The sequence below is a fragment of the Narcine bancroftii genome, chromosome 1 (genome assembly GCF_036971445.1).
Source record: "Narcine bancroftii isolate sNarBan1 chromosome 1, sNarBan1.hap1, whole genome shotgun sequence".
Lineage (NCBI taxonomy): Eukaryota > Metazoa > Chordata > Chondrichthyes > Torpediniformes > Narcinidae > Narcine > Narcine bancroftii.
The window spans coordinates 380,632,993-380,653,931 of NC_091469.1; the positions used below are offsets into that span (position 1 = coordinate 380,632,993).

The window sequence follows — 20,939 nt, forward strand, 5'->3', positions numbered from 1 at the left end:
CAGAGTAGGAAGTGTAGTAGAAACTGTAAAGTTCCAGAAGGCTATAGATAGATTAGGAGACTGAGCAAAATTATGGCAGATGAGATACAACATTGAGAAATGTATGGTTCTACATTTTGGCAGTGGAAATAAACAGGCAGAATACTATTTAGATGGGGAGAAAAATTCAAATCTTGGAAATGCAAAGGGACCTGGGTGTCCTTGTGCAGAGAAACCTAAAAGTTAATGACCAGGTGAAATTGGTAGTGAAGAAAGCGAATGCTCTGTTGGCATTCATTTCAAGAGGAGTAGTGTATAAGAGTAAAGAGATGTTGATGAGACTCTATGGGGTACTGGCGAGACCTCATTTGGAGTACTGTGTGCAGTTTTGGGCCCCCTATCTTAGAAAGGATGTGATGTTGTTGGAGAGGGTGCAGAGGAGATTTACTAGGATGATTCCTGGAATGCAAGGGCTAACATATGAGGAATGTTTGGCAGCTCTTGGGTTGTATTCACTGGCATACAGAAGAATGATAGGGGATCTCACAGAGACATTTAAAATTTTGAAAGGTTTTGATAGAGTGGATGTAGATAAGATGTTTCCCTTGGTGGGTGAATCAAGGACAAGGGGTCACAATCTTAAAATTAGAAGTTATTCATTTAAAACAGAGATGAGGAAGAAGTTCTTTAGTCAGAGGGTCGTGGATCTGTGGAACTCACTGCCGCATACAGCGGTGGAGGCCAGATCATTGGGAGAATTTAAACAGTAAATTGATAAGTATAGGAAGTAGGAACAGGAGTAGGCCAAAAATGGCCCATCGAGCCTGCTCCATCATTCAATACGATCATGGCTGATCTAATTTATGACCTAACTCCACCTACCTGCCTTCTCCCCATATCCCCTAATTCCACTATCATGTATCTAATTAGTAATTAGTAAGGGTATCAAGGGATATGGGGAAAAGGCTGGAAATTGGAACTAGGTGTGAGCATAGTTCAGCTTGGTGTAGAGTCACAGAATGGACTCTTTGGGCCTAGACTGTTCCGAGAACAGTCTGTTCCTTTATCTTGTGATCTTGTGAAATTACCTCCTGCTCCACACCATTCCATGTCTGGTTTACTGCTCAAAAGTACCACGTGGAACAATGTTGCACTAAATTGTTCATGTCAGAATTAGAGAGAGATGGTTCTGAATTCAAGTCAAGCTGCAGAAAGTGAAGCACAAAAATTTCACCCTCTTTCGTGTGGAAAAGAAAATCTGTACATTCTTTCAGGTATGCTTAAGAGATTCGATGGGGTAGGGGAATTTAACTGGTCAACTACTATTCTTCAAGCAACACTACTCAGACAGATCATTTGATTCCAATCAAGTTGTTAGTTTTACTGTGGACATATTAGTCACCATATTTCCACAATTATAACAATGACCATGGCTTAAATGTACTTCACTTGTTGGACAGTGCAATTGGATGTTCTGATTGGATGGCCCAGAAGAATGAGACTCTCTTCACAAAACTCACAACAACCCTATAAAAGTAACCTTTATACCAAGGCAGGCATGGCTAGTGTAGCGGTTAGCGCAATGCTATTACAGCGCCAGCGACCAGGGTTTGAGTCCACCAATGTCTGTAATGAGTTTGTACCTTCTCCCTGTGACATGTGTAGGGTTCTCTGTGTACTCAATTTCCTCCCAACCTCCAAAAAAACCCAGGGTTTGAAGTTAATTGGTGTCTTTGGGCAGCGTGGGCTCGTGTGCTGGAAAGGCCTGTTTCCATGCTGTAAATCTAAATTAACAAAATAAAGATCACGTATCAGCTCAACCTTCAACATACTGCAGGAAAGTGGAAGGTTTTTTTCTCAACCTTACATTCATTCCATGACAACCCTTATCGCCACAGAATTCTCCAAAATTATTTTACCTTTTGTAGCAGACTCTGCAATTTCCCAGAACTCAAAACCTGTGCTATCCAAACAGCACAAGTCAAAATGAACACTTCGTCAAGTATTAAAAGGGTTCAAAGCATATTTCTGAAATTAGTGGGTTTATTAAATCTATAAACTTGCCCTTGTGGATTTTGCAATGCTTTCATTCTTGATCACTAGAAATAGCAACCATGATAAAAATCACTTCTGTAGAAGGGCTCATTACTTAGAAACAAACAAATTTGTAGATATATGGCTGACTTTCTGCCAATAAAGCATGATGGTATATTGTGATGTAGCAAACCCAAAATCTTCATTTTACTGAATGGTTGAATGGCAGATAATGTATGTTTTAACTGGTTGATTTTAACAACCTGCTCGTTGGTGGCTTTGTGATTGCAGGGAACACATTCATCTAGAGCAGGGGTGTCAAACTCAAATTCACGGAGGGCCAGAATTAAAAACTTGGACTAAGTCGAGGGCCGAACTAAGTATTTATTGAAAATTTTCAACAACATCTGCATATTTTCTCTTCTTTCAACATATGTAATGTTAAACTTTAGGATACAACTTTAGGAGGATAATGTTACAGGTCAGGAGTAGGTAGCTCAAGTTCACCCTTTGCTTGACCTGAGGGAAACCTATTTGGTCCCTGTGGAGATGTAGTCAGCATTCACAGGCTGTGTCCATTTTGGCCTGCATCAGGACTCAGCATTTCCTGCTCACTCCTCAGGCTCTAGGCCTCTATTCACCCTCGACCCACCATCCCTCTACCTGACCAGTCCTTTACCCAACCTCTACTCACCCCTCACTCCACTCGCTCTGCCTCTACCCACCCCATCCTATACACACCCCTCTACTGCCTCTCCCCTCAACCTGTTCTTCCCTCTACCCATCTCTCACCCTCTAATCACCCCTCCCCTACTTGCCCTGCCCCTCCCCTTTTACCTCTTCCCTATCCACCCCTCCTTCTACTCATCCCTCCCTCTAACTGCCCCTCACACCACCATAACTTCCCCTGCCCATTACTCTTCACCTACACCCTCTGCCCACCCCTGCTTACCCACCCACTCAGGCCCAGCGCGCTGCCGATCAGCCTTTGCGGACAGCCACCATCTCTCTCTTCACGTGCAGGGCCGAACCAGCCGTCCCTGGGGTCCGCGCGAGTGCAAGCGCTGAAGGCCATGGCGACCGGGAGAAGTGCGCTCGCGCTGTGGAAGGGCCGTCCGGTGCCAGTCGCGCGGGGCTCGCGCTGCCCGGGGGCCGTGCGCAGCCTGCCATGCCCGTCTCGCCGACAGGAAATCACAGGCGCTCGCCCATCCGCCGCACCGCTTGACAGGTGGGAGAAGTGACTGGTTGTGCGGGGAGCCTTCCAACTGGCCTGCCGACTGATGACATCGACAGACTTCTCGTGTTACAATTTCTCGTGTTACAATGGGGAAGGATGTGCAATGAAGGGGGAGGATGGTGGGGGTGACATTACCAAAAAATAGCATCGGCTCTCGCTGCAGGGCGGGCCACCTCTAATACATTTTTGAAATGATCTTGCAGGCCAGATATAATTATATCACGGGCCAAATTTGGCCCGCGGGCCAGAGTTTGACATGTGTGATCTAGAGCATTCAATCACAAATACCCTTCTCATGGAGCTCAAACATTCTGCTGTGCTTAGACAGGGGCAGATGGGAGGCTTGTCTGTGTCAAAAGCAGCTCTGGAGTTTTATATTTCATTAAATGTAATGTCATGGAGACAGATTCAATTACATTAAATTGACAGGGACTTGGATAGGAAAAAATCAGAAGTATATAGTGGACTGGGGAGCAGAGCTTCTCGGATAAGGGGAGGACCGGAAGAGGTGACCTTGTACCATTTCCTGCTTCAATTTTAAGAGTTGTGATGTCATGTTTCAACTTTACAGAACACTAATTAGACTGCAGTTGGAGTATTGGGTGCAGTTTGAGTATTGGGTGTAGTTTTATTCACCACACTACACAAAGGATGTGATTGTGCTGGATATAGTGTGCAGAAGAGAATCACTAGCATGAATTTGGTAACGGATACGTGGAGAGATGTAACAGGCTGGGTTCGCTTGCCCAAAGTAAAGGGAGTTCAAGGTTAATTTGATACAACTATATAAAATTCTGAATCATTGATAGGGTGAATACTACAAAAAAAATCAATGCAAAACTACAGATTGCAACACTTCTCAGTAGATGAACAGAGATTCATGAGCATTAACTGCCTTCATATTTAAGAATGAGGCCACAGAGAAACTCCAGAAAATAAAGACAGCACCACAAGTCCTTACAATTTTCATTCTGGCAGACCCGCTTGTGTTCGACACAACATCGGTTTCTATCTCTATGTGTCTGTAGTCTTCACAACCTCGCCCATCAATTCGCAGATCATCCTGAAGAACAGGAATAGGCAAAAGCTAATTTAGTTCAACAATTCATAACTTAAAAATAGAACAATGGCATCAAAAAAAAGCTGTCCAGAAAGTGGGATAAAATGTTGTCCTCCTTCAAGTGTTATGTATTAGTGTAGATAGAGCCATAGAATGCTACAGCATAGAAAACAGATCATTTGGGCCCTCTAGTCTGTGGCAACCATCATCTCCCTAGTCCCATTGACCTGCTCCCATTTCATAACCCTCCAGGCTTCTCACATCCAATTTATTCTTAAAACACACTATCGAGCACATTCATACCTGATGGCAGCACATTCCACACTCCCAACACTCTCTGAGTGAAGAACTTCCCCCTTATATTCCCCCTAAACCTTTCCCCCTTCAGAATAAAACTATGACATGTCGTATTTATCTCCCCCAATCTAAATCTGCTTTTAGGTGGAATCACCTGGAGAATGCGGCTCCAGAGCAGGCTGCAAGTGACTGTGAAGGGACATTCAGGTGGCAGGGCTGAAGGAGGTGTTCTGCCGTCTGAAAGGTCTGAAGCAGGGAGAGGGGCCATAGAGCAAATGTCGGCTCCTGAGTCTGGGCAGAAGCAGCAGTCTGACAGCTCCCTCCCCGCTGCCTGACAGGCCCCCAGCGTGGGACTGTGGTGGCTGGTGGGGGAGTACGGGGCTGGGGCGGCTGGTGGGGGAGTACAGGGCTGGGGCGGCCGGCGGGGTAGTACGGGGCTGGGGTGGCCGGCGTGGGAGTATGGGGCTGAGGCGGCCGGCGGGGGAGTACGGGGCTGGGGCGGCCGGCGGGGCTGGGGTGGCCGGCAGGGGAGTACGGGGCTAGGGCAGCCGGCGGGGGAGTACGGGGCTAGGGCGGCCGGCGGGGGAGTACGGGGCTGGGGCGGCCGGCAGGGGAGTACGGGCTGGGGCGGCTGTTCCCGCGAATCCTGACTTATCGAAAGCTCACCTTTTAAATTTAGCGGGATTTTGTGTGCGTGCACAAGCCCCGTACTCCCCCGCTGGCTGCCCCAGCCCTGTAGTCCCCCATCCGCCGCCCTAGCCCCGTAGTCCCACACCGGGGGACTGTCAGGCAGTGGGGAGGGTAGGTGTCACCAGCGGCTCTCCAGCTGACTGTCAACAGCCTGTCTGCTGCTAGCAGCTTTGCCTGAGCTGCTTTCAGGTGCAATGGGGGATTCTTGAAGCAGGATATTATACCTATAGGAGAATGGTTAGGTAGGTAAACCTCCTGGCTGGATTCTCCACTTTCAGGTGGCCACCCGATAGCCGCATAGGAGTACAAATAGACTGCTTTACAGACGGGTATTGTGGCCACCTGAAAGTGGCTTAAGTGGGAAAAGCCTATTCGCATCCACTCTCATAATCTTGCAAACTTCTATCAAATCCCCTCTCATTCTTCTTCGATCCAAGGAATAAAGTCTTAATCTTTTCCTGTAACTCTACTCCTGAAGATCTGGCAAAATCCTAGTAAATCTTCTCTGCACTCTTTCAATTTTATTGATATTCTTCCTGTAGTTAGGCATTCAGAACTGCAGAATTGCACACAATATTCCAAATTTGGCTTCACCAATCTCTTAAGCAACTTCAACATACATCCCAACTCCTATACTCTGATTTATAAAGGCTAAGATACCAAAAACTTTCTTTACAACCCTGTCTACATATGATGTCACCTTCAGGGAATAATGTATTTGAATTCCCAGATCTCTCTGCTCCTCCGCACTTCTCAGTCCCCTATAATTTACTATACATCTCCTACCTTGGTTTGCCCTTCCAAAAGCCATCACTTCAGACTTGTCTGCATTAAACTCCATTTTTTAGCCCATTCTCCCAGCTGGTCCAGATCCCTATTCAAGCTTTGTATATCTTCCTTGCTGCCCTCAAACTTGCTGATCCAATTTTCCACACTATCATCCAGATCACTGATATATACAACAAAAAACAATGGTCCCAACATGAATCTCTGAGGGACACACTAGTCACGGGCCTCCAATTTGAGAAGCAACCATCCAGTACCACCCTGTTTTCTCCCACACAGCCAATTTCGAAACCAATTTCCAACCTCTCCTTGAATACTTAATGCCATAACCTTCTGAACTAATCTTCCACGTGGGACCTTGTCAAAGACTTTACTGAAGTCCATGTAGACAACATCCACAGCCTTTCCTTCATTCATCTTCTTGGTAACCTCCTTGAAAAACTCTACAAGATTTGTTAAACACAACCTACCACATCAAGCTCACTGGCCTATAATTACCCAGTTTATTTTTGGAGCCCTTTTTAAACAATGGGACCAAATGAGCTATTTTCCAATCCTCTGGCACCTCAACTGTTGCTAAGGACATTTTGAATATATCTGCTGGGGCCTCTGAAATTCTAACATTAGTCTCCCTCAATGCCCGATGGAATATAATTTTTGGCTCTGTTGATTTATCTACCTTTATTCACTGTCAGGCAGCAAGCACTTCTTCCTCCTTAATCTCTATCTGTTCCATGACTCTTCCGTATGTTTCCCTTCCTTCCTTATGCACTTATGCCAGTTTCCTGAGTAAATACTGATGAAAAAAACTATTTATGATCTTCACCATTACAAGAGGCTCCTCACATAACTGACCACTCTGATCCTCTAGGGGACCAATTTTGTCCCTTATTATCCTTTTACTCTTAATATACTTATAGAAACCCTTTAAGTTTACCATTTTATCTGCCAGAACAACCTCATGTTTTCATTTTACCTTCCTGATTTCTTTCTTGCTTTTTTTTTGTAATCTTCAAGTACTTCATTAGCTGCTTGTTGCCTATACTTGCTATACATCTTCCTCTTTTTCTTAACTAGATCGCCAATATACCTTGAAAACCAGGGTTCTCTATGCCTAGTCATTTTGCCTTTAATCCTTACAAAAACATGCAAACTTTGCACTCTCAAGAATTCACCCTTGAAGGCCTTCCACTTACATAACACACCCTTGCCATAAAACAACATAACCCAATCCACTCTTCTTAGATCCTTCCTCATTGCCACAAAATTTGCCTTCCTCCAATTTAGAATCCTAACATGGGGACCAGACTTATCCTTTTCTATGGGAAGGTTTCCTAATTGCTCAATTAAACATGGCCACACAAATTCAGATTATAGGGCTTTACGCTCAGCTGCATTGGTGTCCCCATACCAGACTGTGGTGCAGTGGGTCAGCACACTTTCCACCACACATCTGTAGGAATTTGCCAGGGTTTCCAATGTCATGCCAAACCTCCGTAATCTTCTGATGATATAGAGGCGCTGATGTGCTTTCTTCATGATGCTTTAACATGTTAGGTCCAGGAAAGATCTCGGAGTGACTCCCAAGAACATAAATTTGCTCACCCTCTTGGTTTTGGTGACAGTGCATGGTTGTATTATGGTGCACCTTTCAGCTAAGTTTTCTATCCCTCACTGTATGCTAACTCATTACCCCTTTTCATCAGTGAATTTATAGACGGTGGTGTTGTTATAGGTGTAAAGCAAGTAGAGCAGGGGGCTAAGAACCTGTGGTGCTCTGGTACTGATGGAGTTTGTGGAGAAGATGCACAGAATGAAGAAGTAGCAATAATACAGCAAATAGAAAACCTGAAAAACATCTGTTGTGTTAATAAAAAGAAAATGAAAGGAAAAAAATTGAGGCATCTGAAAATGTACAGTCATGGAGTTCAAGCAAGAAACAGGCCCACAGGACTTGCTTGTCCCTGTCGAAAATGCGCCCTCTTGCTATGGTGGACAGTGAAGAAGGTTACCTGGGTTTGAATGGCAGATGCATTGAACTTGGAGAAGTGCGAAACACTGCATTTGAGTAAATTGAACCAGGGCAGGACTTAGCCAAGTATCTATGAAAGGCAGGTAACGTTCCTGCCTTCACCATTTTGTCTATCAGCTCATTCCATGTGCCCACCACCCTCTGAGGGAAGAACGGTCAACTCGCATACCTTTTAAACCCTATTCCCTCACCTTATACTATGTCCTTTAGTCTTATATTGTCCCACTCCAGCAAACAGACTGACACTGTTCACTTCATCTATGCTCCTCATGCTTTTAGACACATCATTAAGATCCCCTGTCAGCCTCTGACGATCCAAGGAAAACAGACCTACTTTTTCAAGTTTCTCATAAGTCAACATCTCTAATCCTAGCAATGATTTTTTTAACCTCTTCTGTACCCTTTTCAACTTTATAATATCCTTCCTCTGGCTAGGCGACCAAAACTGCAGACAATATTCCAAGTGTGGTCCCACCAACATCTTGTACAACTTCAACAAGACATTCCAACACTTGTACAGTAAAACCTTTGTTAACCGGAATTCAAGCAACTGGCAGCTTCAAGTAACCAGCAAAAAAAATTGCAGAAATAGGTAAAAAAAATATTATATTTTAAAATATACCAGTTGGCCTCCTAACATGTGTGCCTTAAAGCACTATACCAAATTACCATGTGGAACATCATCAAACATCTTACTAAAATCCATATAAATAACATGAACTGCCTTGCTCTGGTCTACCCTCTTTGTCACCTCTTCAAAAATTTTTTTTCAAACCATGTTCATGAGACATGACACCCCAAGCATGAATTGATGCTGTCTCTTAATTTTCCTTGGCTATTCAAATGTTGATAGATTCTACCACTCAGAAGCACAGATTGGTTACCTAGCAGCTTTGCTGGGGTTATATTATAAACCTCTCAATAATCAACAGGGATTTAAAAAAGAAAGAATATGTACACAGATTGCATAAGAACGTAAAAATAATAAAAGCACTCTCCAACCAGACAATATTAACATCAACTTTCAATTCCTGTTAACCCCTGCACCCCCCATCTTTTTTTCCCATATCCCTATCTACTTTCCTCTAAGACTCCACCCCCTTTCCTATCCTATCAGGAAGCTTTATCCTTAAAGCTGTCACTTCAGTCTTTTTTTTCAAACCTCCCACCTGCATCCACCTATGACCTCTTACTTGTTAGCCTGTGCTTTCACCCCCCCCCCCCAACCCTTCCTTCTCTCCTTTATTCAGTTATTTGACTAATTTAAAAAAAATCTTATACCTGACAAAGAAACCCAGGCGAAAAACATTGGCTACCCTTTACTTCCTATGGATGCTGCGTGACCTGCTGATTTTGCCCAGCACTTTGTGCATTGCACTCAGCCCCAGCATCTATGGACTTTCCTGCTTGTCAGAATTGTAGGAAAGGAGGATGAAAACTTTCCCAATGTTGACTCGGTTGCCTTAGTATAAGGAGCTCTGGGAGAGAGCTGTACTTGACCTTATCCTAGGGAATACAAATGGGAAAGTGTTCTACCACTAGCAAACAGGATTAAGATAAATCAGAAGGTGTTTTATATATATAATAACCAGGGCGATTTATTATGAACAAAGGAAGTGGACTGCTGGAACCTCGAGAAAACAAAGAACCAGTGAGTGGGTTCGGCATATTTTGGGTCCAGTCTCAATAAAGGATCCCAACCCTAAACGTTAACTGTCGGAGAATTCTGTGAAGGTGAAGCTAGTCCATAAATTATCCCATCTTATTGGAGATGAAGAGATGACAGTGGCTAAAGCTAGGGAGGTGGTGAGGAGAAGTGAAGCTGGGAGGAGAGAGGATACGGGCAGGCGGAGGGGTGATAGGGACACATGGCCTTCACACACGGTCTTGGCGGCTAATTCCCGCCGCAGTTCTCCGACACCCGCCCGGCTCCCCGCGCCGTGCCGACTCGCTCAGCTCCCCGCGCCAACCGGGCCGGAGCGCACCTGGACCCCATGCAGCACATAGACTCGTTCGGCCTCGCTCAGCACCACCGCCGCCATCGCGCGTCACCCGACTGCGACTATCACCTTCGCCTTACGTCATCAGTCGGCGACATGGTTGAGCAGCGAGTCGCCTTCCTCTTTGGGAGAGGCTGTTAATATTGTTCTCGCTGCCAGCGGCTGGTCCGCCGAAGCTTCAAAACAAACGTCCCCGAGGGTTCGCAGTTTGAGTCAGGGATCCGGGCTGATGTGGCTGCAGGCGGGTGGGCCGTTTAGGACGTCGGGGTAGGCCGACCTGCTCCGCTGGCTATCCCCGAGGACGCGGCCTTTCCCCCGGTTCGAGCCGGTGGCGGCCGGGCGACGGAGTTTGATTAGGTGGGTACCTGCTTGCTTCCTTACACGCAGACACAACCGGTCGTGTAGAGAGAAACACGCTTAACAGTATCGGCCTGAGGCACAAGGTGATGTTCAGGCAGATGGCTAACACCTGTGCAAAAAGGCAGATGTTCAACAGAAGAGGGTGAGGGATGGAACCGCTTGGGAGGAGGTTTGGTACAGCTGATGGCCAGTTGATCTAAAATCAGGGGTCATCAAGAGACTCAAAAGTGCAGAGATCTTGGAAGGGATGCCGCATGGAAGTGTGAGTGAGAGTTTGATGGACTTTGAAAAGATGATAAATTTAATTTTGGATGAGGGCTGAATGAGATGTGCTTGTTCGCGTGTGGACAGCAGAGCTAGAAAGTGGTCAAAAACCTTTAACTGAGCCAAAAGGTCTTGGTCTGCCAACTTCATCTGAAGTCATCCCATAATGTTACTAATGCATTATATTTACAGGAGTTTGCATGGTCCATTATTTACGGCCTTGCAATACTGATTGTACTCATTGACTGCATTTTCAAGTTGTAGCTTCTGATTATCTGACTACATATTAAACCAGATGAAGCAGTGATTCTCCAGAGTAAGACCATGGTGCGCATACACGCACGTGCAGAAAATATATTTCTCACACACCACCTAATAATCACAGCCATAAAAATATAATATGAAATAAATGCATATGAATACTCTGGAATAATTTATTTAATAAGAGTCCCAAGATTACAGGATAATCTTAAATCAACTCATAGCCTGTGGGAAGATGCTATTTTGTAGTCTTGACAGTCCTAATTTTGAGGCTGCTGCACCCCCCTTCATGATGGTAGTCAGTTAAAGATTCTATGTGATGGATGGAAAGGATTCGCAATAATTCTTTGAACCTTTTTTTAAACAGTGCTCCCTCCTGAATGTTGTCAATAGAGGAAAGAGATCTTGGCCATTTTATTTGTTGACTTCTGGTCGGGCAGGACGTCTTGTGTTATATGGTCTCAGGCATCTTCCAAAAATGAAGCAAATTTTTCTGCAGAAACTTTCATGTTCTTTTCAGAACATCCACAGATAACTTTTAGAAGAGTAGGCCCTTTGTTTTCAGACACTAACACGACAGATAATTGAGCAACAGGGTAGCATCCTGACAGATTTTAGAATGCATTTCAAACCTAAAAAATTAGTAATGCATTCTGAGGCTTTTTGACAAGTGTATAGTTTTTTTTATGTCAGTTGTACAATCTTCAGTGGTGACCAGTCATAGAAAAATAACAGCAGAAATAAGCAAGTTATTGTGGCTGGCGAACTCAATATTAGAGATATTGAGGCAATTGCAAAATATAAATTCTGTGGAGGGGAAAAAATCTTCAAATCAAAGCAAAGACGTTTTGTTAATGTGAGACTGTTAGAGGAATTTTGATATTTTGAAGGAGGTGAAAATGCATTCATCAGGGAGGTGTGGGTGATGGACATGGACTTCATTCAAGCCTCTGATAACATTTGAAATTGATCCAAAATGGATGCAGGGTAAGTTGGTAAATTGAATCCAAAATTAGCTTTATATTAGGAGGCAGAGTGTGGTAGTGGAGGCCTCTGTTGTAAAACTGTGGCATATTACAGGGATAAGATTCTTACTGGCTGTCCCATACTGTAATGATTTGGGTATGAATTTAGGAGGTGTGATTGGTGAATTTGAAAATAACCCAAAAATGTAGGTATTGTTGATAATTGAAGAGGATAGTTGTAGGCCACAGTGAACCAGTGCAATGGCAGATAGAACTTAATCCTGATAAGTGCAAAATGGAGCTGGGTTTTGAGAGAACTAATAAGGATAGGGTATACACATTGAATATAATGACCTTTGGTCTAAACGTCCATACATTCCTAAAGACTGCTGCACAGGTAGATGGGGTAATGAGACTCCATTGGGTGTGTAGTAACTTGCCTCCAATAGAGTATAACTACAAAGGTCTTGGTTGTACTTTATGAAACATTGATTAGGCTGCACCTGGAATACTCTGAAGTTCTGGTTGCACACTATTGGAAGGATGTGATTAGACTGGAGAGAGTGCGGAGGTGATTCACCAGGATGTTGCCTGGGATGGGAGCCTTTAGATATGAAGAGACACTGGATAGATTGGGTTTACAAAAATATGAAAGACATTAGATAAAGAGGAAGAAACTGTTGCCCATTGCAAAAGTTTCTAAAATGAGAGTTCATCAGTAATTGGTAAAAGGTTTAGAACAGATCAAAGGAGGAACTTTCAGTCAGAAAGTAGTTGGAATCCTGAACACACTGCTTGTGGAGGCAGAGACTCTAAAAACACTTAAGAAGCATCGAGGTGAGCACTTTAATTATCAAGGAGAGGGAGCAAGTGCATGGGTACTTGAAAGTTGAATGTAATGGGCTGAAAGGTCTGTTTCACTGCTGCACAGTATGACTCTCACAGTATATTGATAATAGCTGTTTCTTTTTCTAATTAACAGGTTTAATTATGGACTACGCATTATATCATGCTATCATCTAGTCGCAGCAGAGATATTGAGCGGCGAGCTGAGTATCTGCAAGCTCACCAGTGTGTCCCACCACCGCCCAGTGACAGCTCAATGGATAGGATCTGGTTTATCAAAGATGGCTGTGGTCTGGCTTGTGTCATCGTGACTTGGATGCTGATTTTCTATGCAGAGTTTGTGGTGGTTTTTGTAATGCTTATTCCAGGAAAAGACTTGGTGTACAGTATCATAAATGGGATTATCTTCAATGCACTGGCTTTCCTTGCATTGGCCTCTCACACCAGAGCGATGCTGACGGATCCTGTAAGTCTTTCATTATCTCAGTAACTGTTTTTTGAGACTGTGATGATTGAGTAAATTAAAACGTAAAACAAGCCCCTACTGCTTTTCTTTTCTGGACTACATGGGGAAAAACACCAGATGGCTTGGATATAGTTCATTTTTAAACTAACTATTGAGAAAAAAATGCACATCATCAAATTTCTTTGATGTAAAACAAGAAAATGAAGGCCAAGCCACATCTGTGGGAAGAGAACCAGCCACCATTTCAGGGTGAAGACCCTTTAAAGGACTAGGAAAGAGTCAAAAAAAGTTGTTTAGCTGCAGGGTGTCTGAGAGGATGAAACCTGGGTGACCATTGGTGTAAGCTGTTCTTGCTCCTTCTTCCCCGCCCCACCTTTTTATTCAGGCAAACCCATGCTGATTCTCTCTAATCTGCTCCTGCTTTTCCAAGTGGATGAAATTCCTGTCTCTCAGAACCTTCAACAACTCCCCATCCACTGATGTAATGTTTACAAGCCTGTAGTTTCCAAGTTTATCCTTGCTGCTTTTTTGAGGGAGCAGCATTAACTATCCTCCAATGTCCTCGTGCCTCACCTGTGGCAAACAAAAATGTAGTAATCTTTGTCAGAGCCCAGCAATCTCTCTTGCTTCCATTTGCACCCTCTGATAGATCCCTTCAGGCCTTGGAGATTTATCCACCCTAATGTGCTCAAATATTTCTCACACTTCCTCCTTCCTTTTTTTTTAAATTTTTTATTTTTCACACCATAAATCACATTAGCCATGATATACACTATTTCTTTTTCACACATATACAGTGACTTTTTCTCCCCCCCCCCCACCTTTCCTCCCAAACCACCCCCCCACCCCCCCCCCTCATCCATTTTAGGTATACAATCTAGGTTGCATTAAGCCAGTCAGACAATGTTGTCATTCAACAAAATTACACCAGAAATTCTACTGAGTCCATTCTTTTCTTTCCTTCTCCTTCCATCAACTTAGGTAATGTTTGTCCCCGGTAGGTTTTCGCTATTGTATTTAATGTAAGGCTCCTATACTTGTTCGAATATTTCAATATTATTTTTTAACCTATATGTTATTTTTTCTAATGGAATACATTTATTCATTTAAATTTAGTAGTTTCTTCCTTTTAATTTGGTTATGTATTCCATTATTATTTAAAGACATATAGTTCAGCGTAGCCCTTTTATATTTTGTTTATCTTCTCTTTCCGTTTTTCCATCATTACCTTTCCTCCTTTTCCATTTCTGTTTTCTTATTTTCAACTCTTTATAAGACAACATTCCTACAACATCCAACATTTTCCTTCTTCACCTATTTCTATCTTATTTATCCCCAATCTCCCCTTCACCTCCTGAGTTGTCCTTTATCCCTTGTCGGACAACCACATCTCCCCTCTCCATTTGGATTTGCGAATCCACTCGCAAGCGTCAACTGATTTTGCAGTGACCGCTATTTCCCCCCACCCCGCCTCCCCCAGAAAAGATTTCACTTTTCATATGTCACAAAGGTCACTCTTTTAATTCCCTCCTTATTCTCTCTATTCCATTACCTTCCCTTATTAATTCTTGTCTATACTATCTATATTTTCCTCTAAGTACAGATACATTCATGTATGCTCATTGTCTCTATTCACTCTTATACCTCTTTACCCGCATACATATCAATCGTTATCATTTTTACTCTCATTACCCGTCTTCATCCCTCCGTCTATTTTTGTCTTTACCCACATACATATCAATCGTGATCATTTTAACTCTCATTACCCGTCTTCCTCCCTCAGTCTATTTTTGTAATTGTTCTGCAAATTTTCGTGCTTCTTCTGGATCCGAGAATAGTCTGTTTTGTTGTCCTGGAATAAATATTTTCAATACCGCTGGATGCTTTAGTATAAATTTATACCCTTTCTTCCATAAAATCGCCTTTGCTGTATTGAACTCTTTTCTCTTCTTTAGGAGTTCAAAACTTATATCTGGATAAATGAAGATTTTTTGCCCTTTATACTCCAATGGTTTGTTGCCCTCTCTTACTTTTTCCATTGTCTTCTCCAGTACTTTTTCTCTTGTAGTATATCTTAGGAATTTTACTACAATAGATCTTGGTTTTTGTTGTGGTTGTGGTTTAGAGGCCAATACTCTATGTGCCCTTTCTATTTCCATTTCTTGCTGTAGTTCTGGACATCCTAGGGTCTTAGGGATCCACTCTTTTATAAACTCCCTCATATTCTTGCCTTCTTCATCTTCCTTAAGGCCCACTATCTTTATGTTATTTCTTCTGTTATGGTTTTCCATTGTATCCATTTTTAGAGCTAGTAGTTCTTGTGTCTCTTTAGTTTTTTTATTAGATTTCTCCAATTTCTTTTTTAAGTCTTCTACCTCCATTTCTGCTGCTACTGCCCGCTCTTCCATCTTGTCCATTTTCTTTCCCATTTCTGTTAAGGTCATCTCCATTTTATTTATTTTCTCTTCTGTGTTGTTTATTCTTTTTCTTAAATCCTTAAATTCCTGTGTTTGCCATTCTTTAAATGACTCCATGTATCCTTTAATAAGAGCAAGTATATCCTTTACCTTGCCTTTCTTTTCTTCTTCTATTTCACTGTACTCTTCCTCTTCCTCTTCTTCTTCCTCTGGGTTGACCATCTGTTGTTTCTTTGGTGCCCTCTTCTTTCTTGTTTCTATTGTCTTCTGTGGTCTCTTCTTGCTGCAGGTGTTCTGCAGCTGTCGTTGCCGGCTGTGGAGATCGACTCCCCAGCTGGTCCCCCCTCCCGTCGGTGTGTTTTTTTTCATTCGCATCGCGCATGCGCGATACTTCGCACATGCGCGGCTGCGCACTTTTACTCGGCTCTGCGAGCCATTTTTGTAGTCCATTATTTACCGACCTGAGGGAGCGGGTTTCTCTCTCCGCAGCGGGCCTCTTCGGACAGGTAAGGCCTTCACCTTTTTCCTCCTTTGTCTTCTCTTCCTCTCTTCTTACCGTTGCTTTCGATTTTTCTTTTTTTGTCGCCATCTTTCCACCTTTATACTCACTTTTCTGTAACTTTTATTTCTGTGCCTTTGTGTTTTCTTTTGTTTTTCCCGACTTTTCTGGAGAGGGCTGGAGTTCACCGTCCGGCCACTACTCCATCATGTGACTCCTCACACTTCCTCCTTCCTGATGGAGAATTGCTCAACATCAGTGTACCTCTCCCTTGAGTTTGTGTTCAGAGGGAGCAAGAATCGATGACAGAGTGCAGGGTGGTTGGATCAATTTCAACACCATTCCCTTGATTTGTAAGAATTTTCATTTGTTGTTTTTTTCCTAAGAATCAATTTCTGTTTAGAGTTGGATGTTTTTCCCCAATTTGTGTGGATATTTAATCTATTTGAGAAATTAGCACTTTTTGTAAACAGTTTAAAATTTGTTAGTTGATTACCTTAAATTAAATATTTAATCATTAAACCATTGCCTAAATATTCAAGTCCAGTTCCTTCTTGCCAAAAATGCATGTTAATTTGAAGTGTTCCTTTTAAATTAGAACAACTTGCCCGAGAAATTATCCAACATCTCAGTAACTATTTCATCCACACCATCTCTGGTAACTAACAATTGGAAATATTTATGATTGATTTCTGAATGACAGTCCTGAGGAGTGATATAATAATGAAGAATGAATGTGAAGAATGAAAAACAGTCTGGGACAAGATTTTTAGAGAATCCATAAGATAGATGTGGAGAGGATCTACCTCAGGGTTAGTCTCTCAACAAAGGGTTGGCTAGAGATCTTTGTAATTTTCTGCCTTGGAACACTGAATGAATATTTTCAAAAATGACATTGATGTTTGGGCGGAGTGAATCTAGAGGGCTGCCAAAGATGTAAATAACTGTATGCAAGTGGAGTGTGTGGTTGAAACATCTACTGGTACTTGGAAATTGCTATCACTTGTAATCTTTCCACAAAGTCTTCAGCCTGATGCCTTAATTGTGTATCTCTCTTCACAGATGCTGATGACTTGCTGAGCATTTTGATTTTGTTTCCGATTTCCTATACCTTTTCCACTTACACAATATCCTTTAGACAACAAAACTGCACACAGTATTTCAAGTGTGGCCTTTCCAACATCTTGTATAACTTCAACATGACATCCCAACCCCTGTATTCATTGCCTCGATCAATGAAGGCAAACATCTGCTCTGTGTGGCCATCTTTAAAGAGTTGTCTACCTGCACCCATAGGTTCTTATGCTCCATTTTCTCTTTAGGGAGACCTGGAAATGGGGAGGGGAAAAAAAAGTTGAGCAGGTTAACAGAAAGCAGATGGCATTAGCATCAACTTCTCTGCTTTCCGCCAACCTGCTCGCCCTTTTTTCCCCCTCCCCTTTCCAGTTTTTCCAGTTCTCCTCCTTTACCCACTGAGCCATCCCTCCTCCTCCTGATTGCTGCTCTCTCCTCCCTCCTTTCTCCACCCGTCATCTTCTGCCTTCAGCCCCCCCCCCACCATCCATCCTTTTGTTTGGACACCTGTCAACATTCTTCCATACCTTGATGAAGGACTCAAGCCTGAAACGTTGGTTATATATTTTTACCTTTGCTACATAAAGAACACTGATCTGCTGAGTTTCTCTAACATTTTGTGTTTTTACTACACTCTCTTTGTTTTCTGTTCAACTCTTGTCTTGTTTTATTAAAGTTCCTTGCAATCACTTGTGGAAAGGGCTAAAGGTAGCCATACAGCTGAGTGAGAAGTTGCAAAATCACCTGTTAGCAGTGAGTTAGAAAAATTTTTACTTGTACATTAAGTATATTTTCAGATAAGTAAGACACCCTCAACTTGGAAATGCTTTGATTTTTTTTTTTGTCTAGGCGTCATTTTGTCATCTTTAGCTGATTCAATTTTTTGAATCTGGGTGGATTTGGATAGAGCTATACAGAGTGGAAGCAGACTGTTCAGCCCATCTTGCCCATGCCAACTAAAATGTCCCACCCACACTAGTCCCACATGCCTGTGATTGGCCCATATCCTCCAATTGTTGTTAAATGTTGCAATAATACCTTACCCAACCACCACCTCTGGAACTCCATTCCATAAAGCCACCACCCTCTCTCTGTGTCAAAAAGCCACCTTTCAGAGTCCTGTTATATCTCTTCCCCCACAGCATCTTTCCTTTAGCACAGTTGTAACACTCAAAATGAGGTCTCAACAACGCCTTATAGAACTGCAACATGACCAATCATCTTCTATACTCTGTACTCTGACTGATGAAGGTCAATTTTTGACCACCCTATCTACCTGTGATATCACTTTCAAGGTACTATGTATCTATACTCCTAGATCCCCATGTTCTACAAAACTCCCCAGATCACTACTATTCATTGTCAGCCCTACCCATGTTAGACCTCCCAAAGTTCAACATTTCACCATTCTCTGTATTAAATTCAATCAGCCACATGCTGATGAGGTTAGAAATAGGAGGATAATGCAGCTTTACACATGGCTGGTGTAGGAGGGAGGGCTTCAGGTTACTGGATCATTGAGCTCTCTTCCTGCGAAGGTGGGACATGTTCTGACAAGACAGTTTGCATCTGAACTGAAAGGGACTAATATCCTTGCGGGTAGGTTTGCTAGTGCTGCTCTGGTGGGTTTAAACTAGATTTGCAGGGGGAGGGGAACCAGAGTGCCAAGCAGATAGAGGAGTGGAAGAGGGAAATGATGATGTGAAAATTGCATCCAGCATTAGAAGTCAATGGGTTGAATGTGGTGCAAATGTTCTCAAGTGCATCTATTTCAATGCAAGGAGTATTGTAGGAAAGGCAGGCAAGCTTAGAGGATGAATTGGCACATGGAATGATGACATTGTGGCCATTAGTGAAACTTGGTTGCAGGAGGGGCAGGACAGGCAGTTCAATGTTCCGGGCTTCCGTTGCTTTAGATGCAATTGAAAGGGGGAGGAGTGGCATTGCTGGTCAGGAAAATATCACACCTGTGCTCAGGCAGGACAGACCAGAGTGCTCATCTACTGAACCTATATGGGTGGAGCTGAGGAACGGAAAAGGTATGACCACTCTCATGGGGTTGTATTATAGACCGCCAACGAGCGAGAATTGGAGCAAATCTGTAGAGAGATAGCAGACAGCTGCAGGAAATGTATTGATTGGGACTCCTATACTGAAAAAGGGCTGGATAGCTTGGAATTTGTCAAATGTGTTCAGGAAAGTTTTCTAAATCGATATATAGAGGTGCCAACTATAGAGAGTGCAATACTGGGTCTCATATAAGGGAACAAGACAGGACAGGTGACAGAAGCATGTGTAGGGAACATTTTGGGTCCAGTGATTGTAATGCCTTTGGTTCAAGTTAATTATGGAGAAGGATAGGTCTGGGCCTTGGGCTGAGATTCTAGATTGGAGAAAGGCCAATTTTGAGGAAATGAGAAAGGATGTAGAATGTGTGTGGACTGGGATAAGTTGTTTTCCAGCAAGAATATGTGAGGTAAATGGAGGACCTTCGAAGGTGAAATTTTAAGAGTACTGAGTTTGTATGTTCTTTTCAGGATTAAAGGCAAAGTTAGAAGGCATAGGGAACCTTGGTTTTCAAGGGATATTGGAGATCTGGTTCAGAAGAAGAGAGGTGTATAGCTAACATGGAGCAAATGAAGTACTTGAGGAGTATATATATAAAAAAAACAAGAAGAACCTCAAGAAAAAAAATCAGTATTGGTCCCATGACCTTACTGCTTGTTTTCCTTAATTCCTTAAAAATCAGGAAGGCTAAAAGCCTTAATTGTACAAGGCATTGGTGAGGCCAAATTTAGAGTACTGTGTACAGTTTTGGTCACCAAATTATAGGAAAGATATAAACAAAATAGAGAGAGAACATTCTCGTGAACCTTATGTTGACAGGATTTCAAGGTTTGAGTTACAGGGAAAGGTTGTACAGACTAGGGTTTTTTTCTCTGGAGCGTAGAAGATTGAGGGGGGACTTGATAGAGGTGTTTTAAGATTTTAAAAGGGACAGACAGAGTAAATGTGGATAGGCTTTTTCATTTAAGAGTTGGGGGAGATTCAAACTAGAGGGCATGGTTTAAGATTGAAGGGGGAAAATTATAAGGGGAACATGAGGGGAAATTTCTTTACGCAAAGGGTGGTAGGGATGTGGAATGAGCTTCCGGCAGAAGTGGTTGAGGCGGGATCATTGGTTACATTTAAGGATAGATGGGATCGTTACATGGAGAGGAGAGGACTGGAGGGGTATGGACCGGGTGCTGGTCAGTGGGGCTAGGAGGGTGGGGATTTGTTATGGCATGGACTAGTAGGGCCGAACTGGCCTGTTCTGTGCTGTAAGTGGTTATATGGTTATATGGTTAAAAGAAGGCACGAGGTTGCTTTGGCGGTCATTGTGAAGGAAAATCCTCAGGGTTTCTATAGGTATATTAGGAGCAATAGGATAATGAGGGACAAAATTGGTCCCCTTGAAGATCAGAGTGGTCGGCTTTGTATGGAGCCAAAAAGGCGGGTTGGGGGGGGGTGGAACTTAAAAGTTTATTTTTTCCATCAGCATTCACTCAGGAAATGGGCATAGTTGTGAGAATTAAGGAAAACAAGCAGTAAGGTCATGGGACCAATACAGATTAAAGAGGAGGAAGTGCTTGCTGTCTTAAAGCAAATATAGGTGGATAAATCCCCAGG

At 42.9% G+C, this 20,939-nt stretch overlaps 2 protein-coding genes across 6 annotated transcripts in view; one reads left to right on the forward strand and one right to left on the reverse strand.

Moving 5' to 3' along the window:
* The window catches only part of exosc7 (exosome component 7), a 32,510-nt gene extending 22,301 nt beyond the window's left edge, over positions 1 to 10,209 (reverse strand). Inside the window, exons 1-2 of one of the 2 annotated variants that reach the window (XM_069913469.1) lie at positions 10,101 to 10,209; positions 4,212 to 4,313 (exon numbers count right to left, since the gene is read on the reverse strand). In XM_069913469.1, coding sequence (XP_069769570.1) covers positions 4,212 to 4,313; positions 10,101 to 10,157 — 159 coding nt within the window. In that variant the 5' untranslated portion in view covers positions 10,158 to 10,209. The remainder of the gene's footprint in view (positions 1 to 4,211; positions 4,314 to 10,100) is intronic. The other variant, XM_069913470.1, reaches the window with a different exon arrangement.
* Positions 10,204 to 20,939, forward strand: part of LOC138751316 (palmitoyltransferase ZDHHC3) — a 77,645-nt gene continuing 66,909 nt past the window's right edge. For all 4 annotated transcript variants that reach the window (XM_069913464.1, XM_069913467.1, XM_069913465.1 and 1 more), the window contains exons 1-2: positions 10,204 to 10,472; positions 12,948 to 13,277. In XM_069913464.1, coding sequence (XP_069769565.1) covers positions 12,975 to 13,277 — 303 coding nt within the window. In that variant the 5' untranslated portion in view covers positions 10,204 to 10,472; positions 12,948 to 12,974. The remainder of the gene's footprint in view (positions 10,473 to 12,947; positions 13,278 to 20,939) is intronic.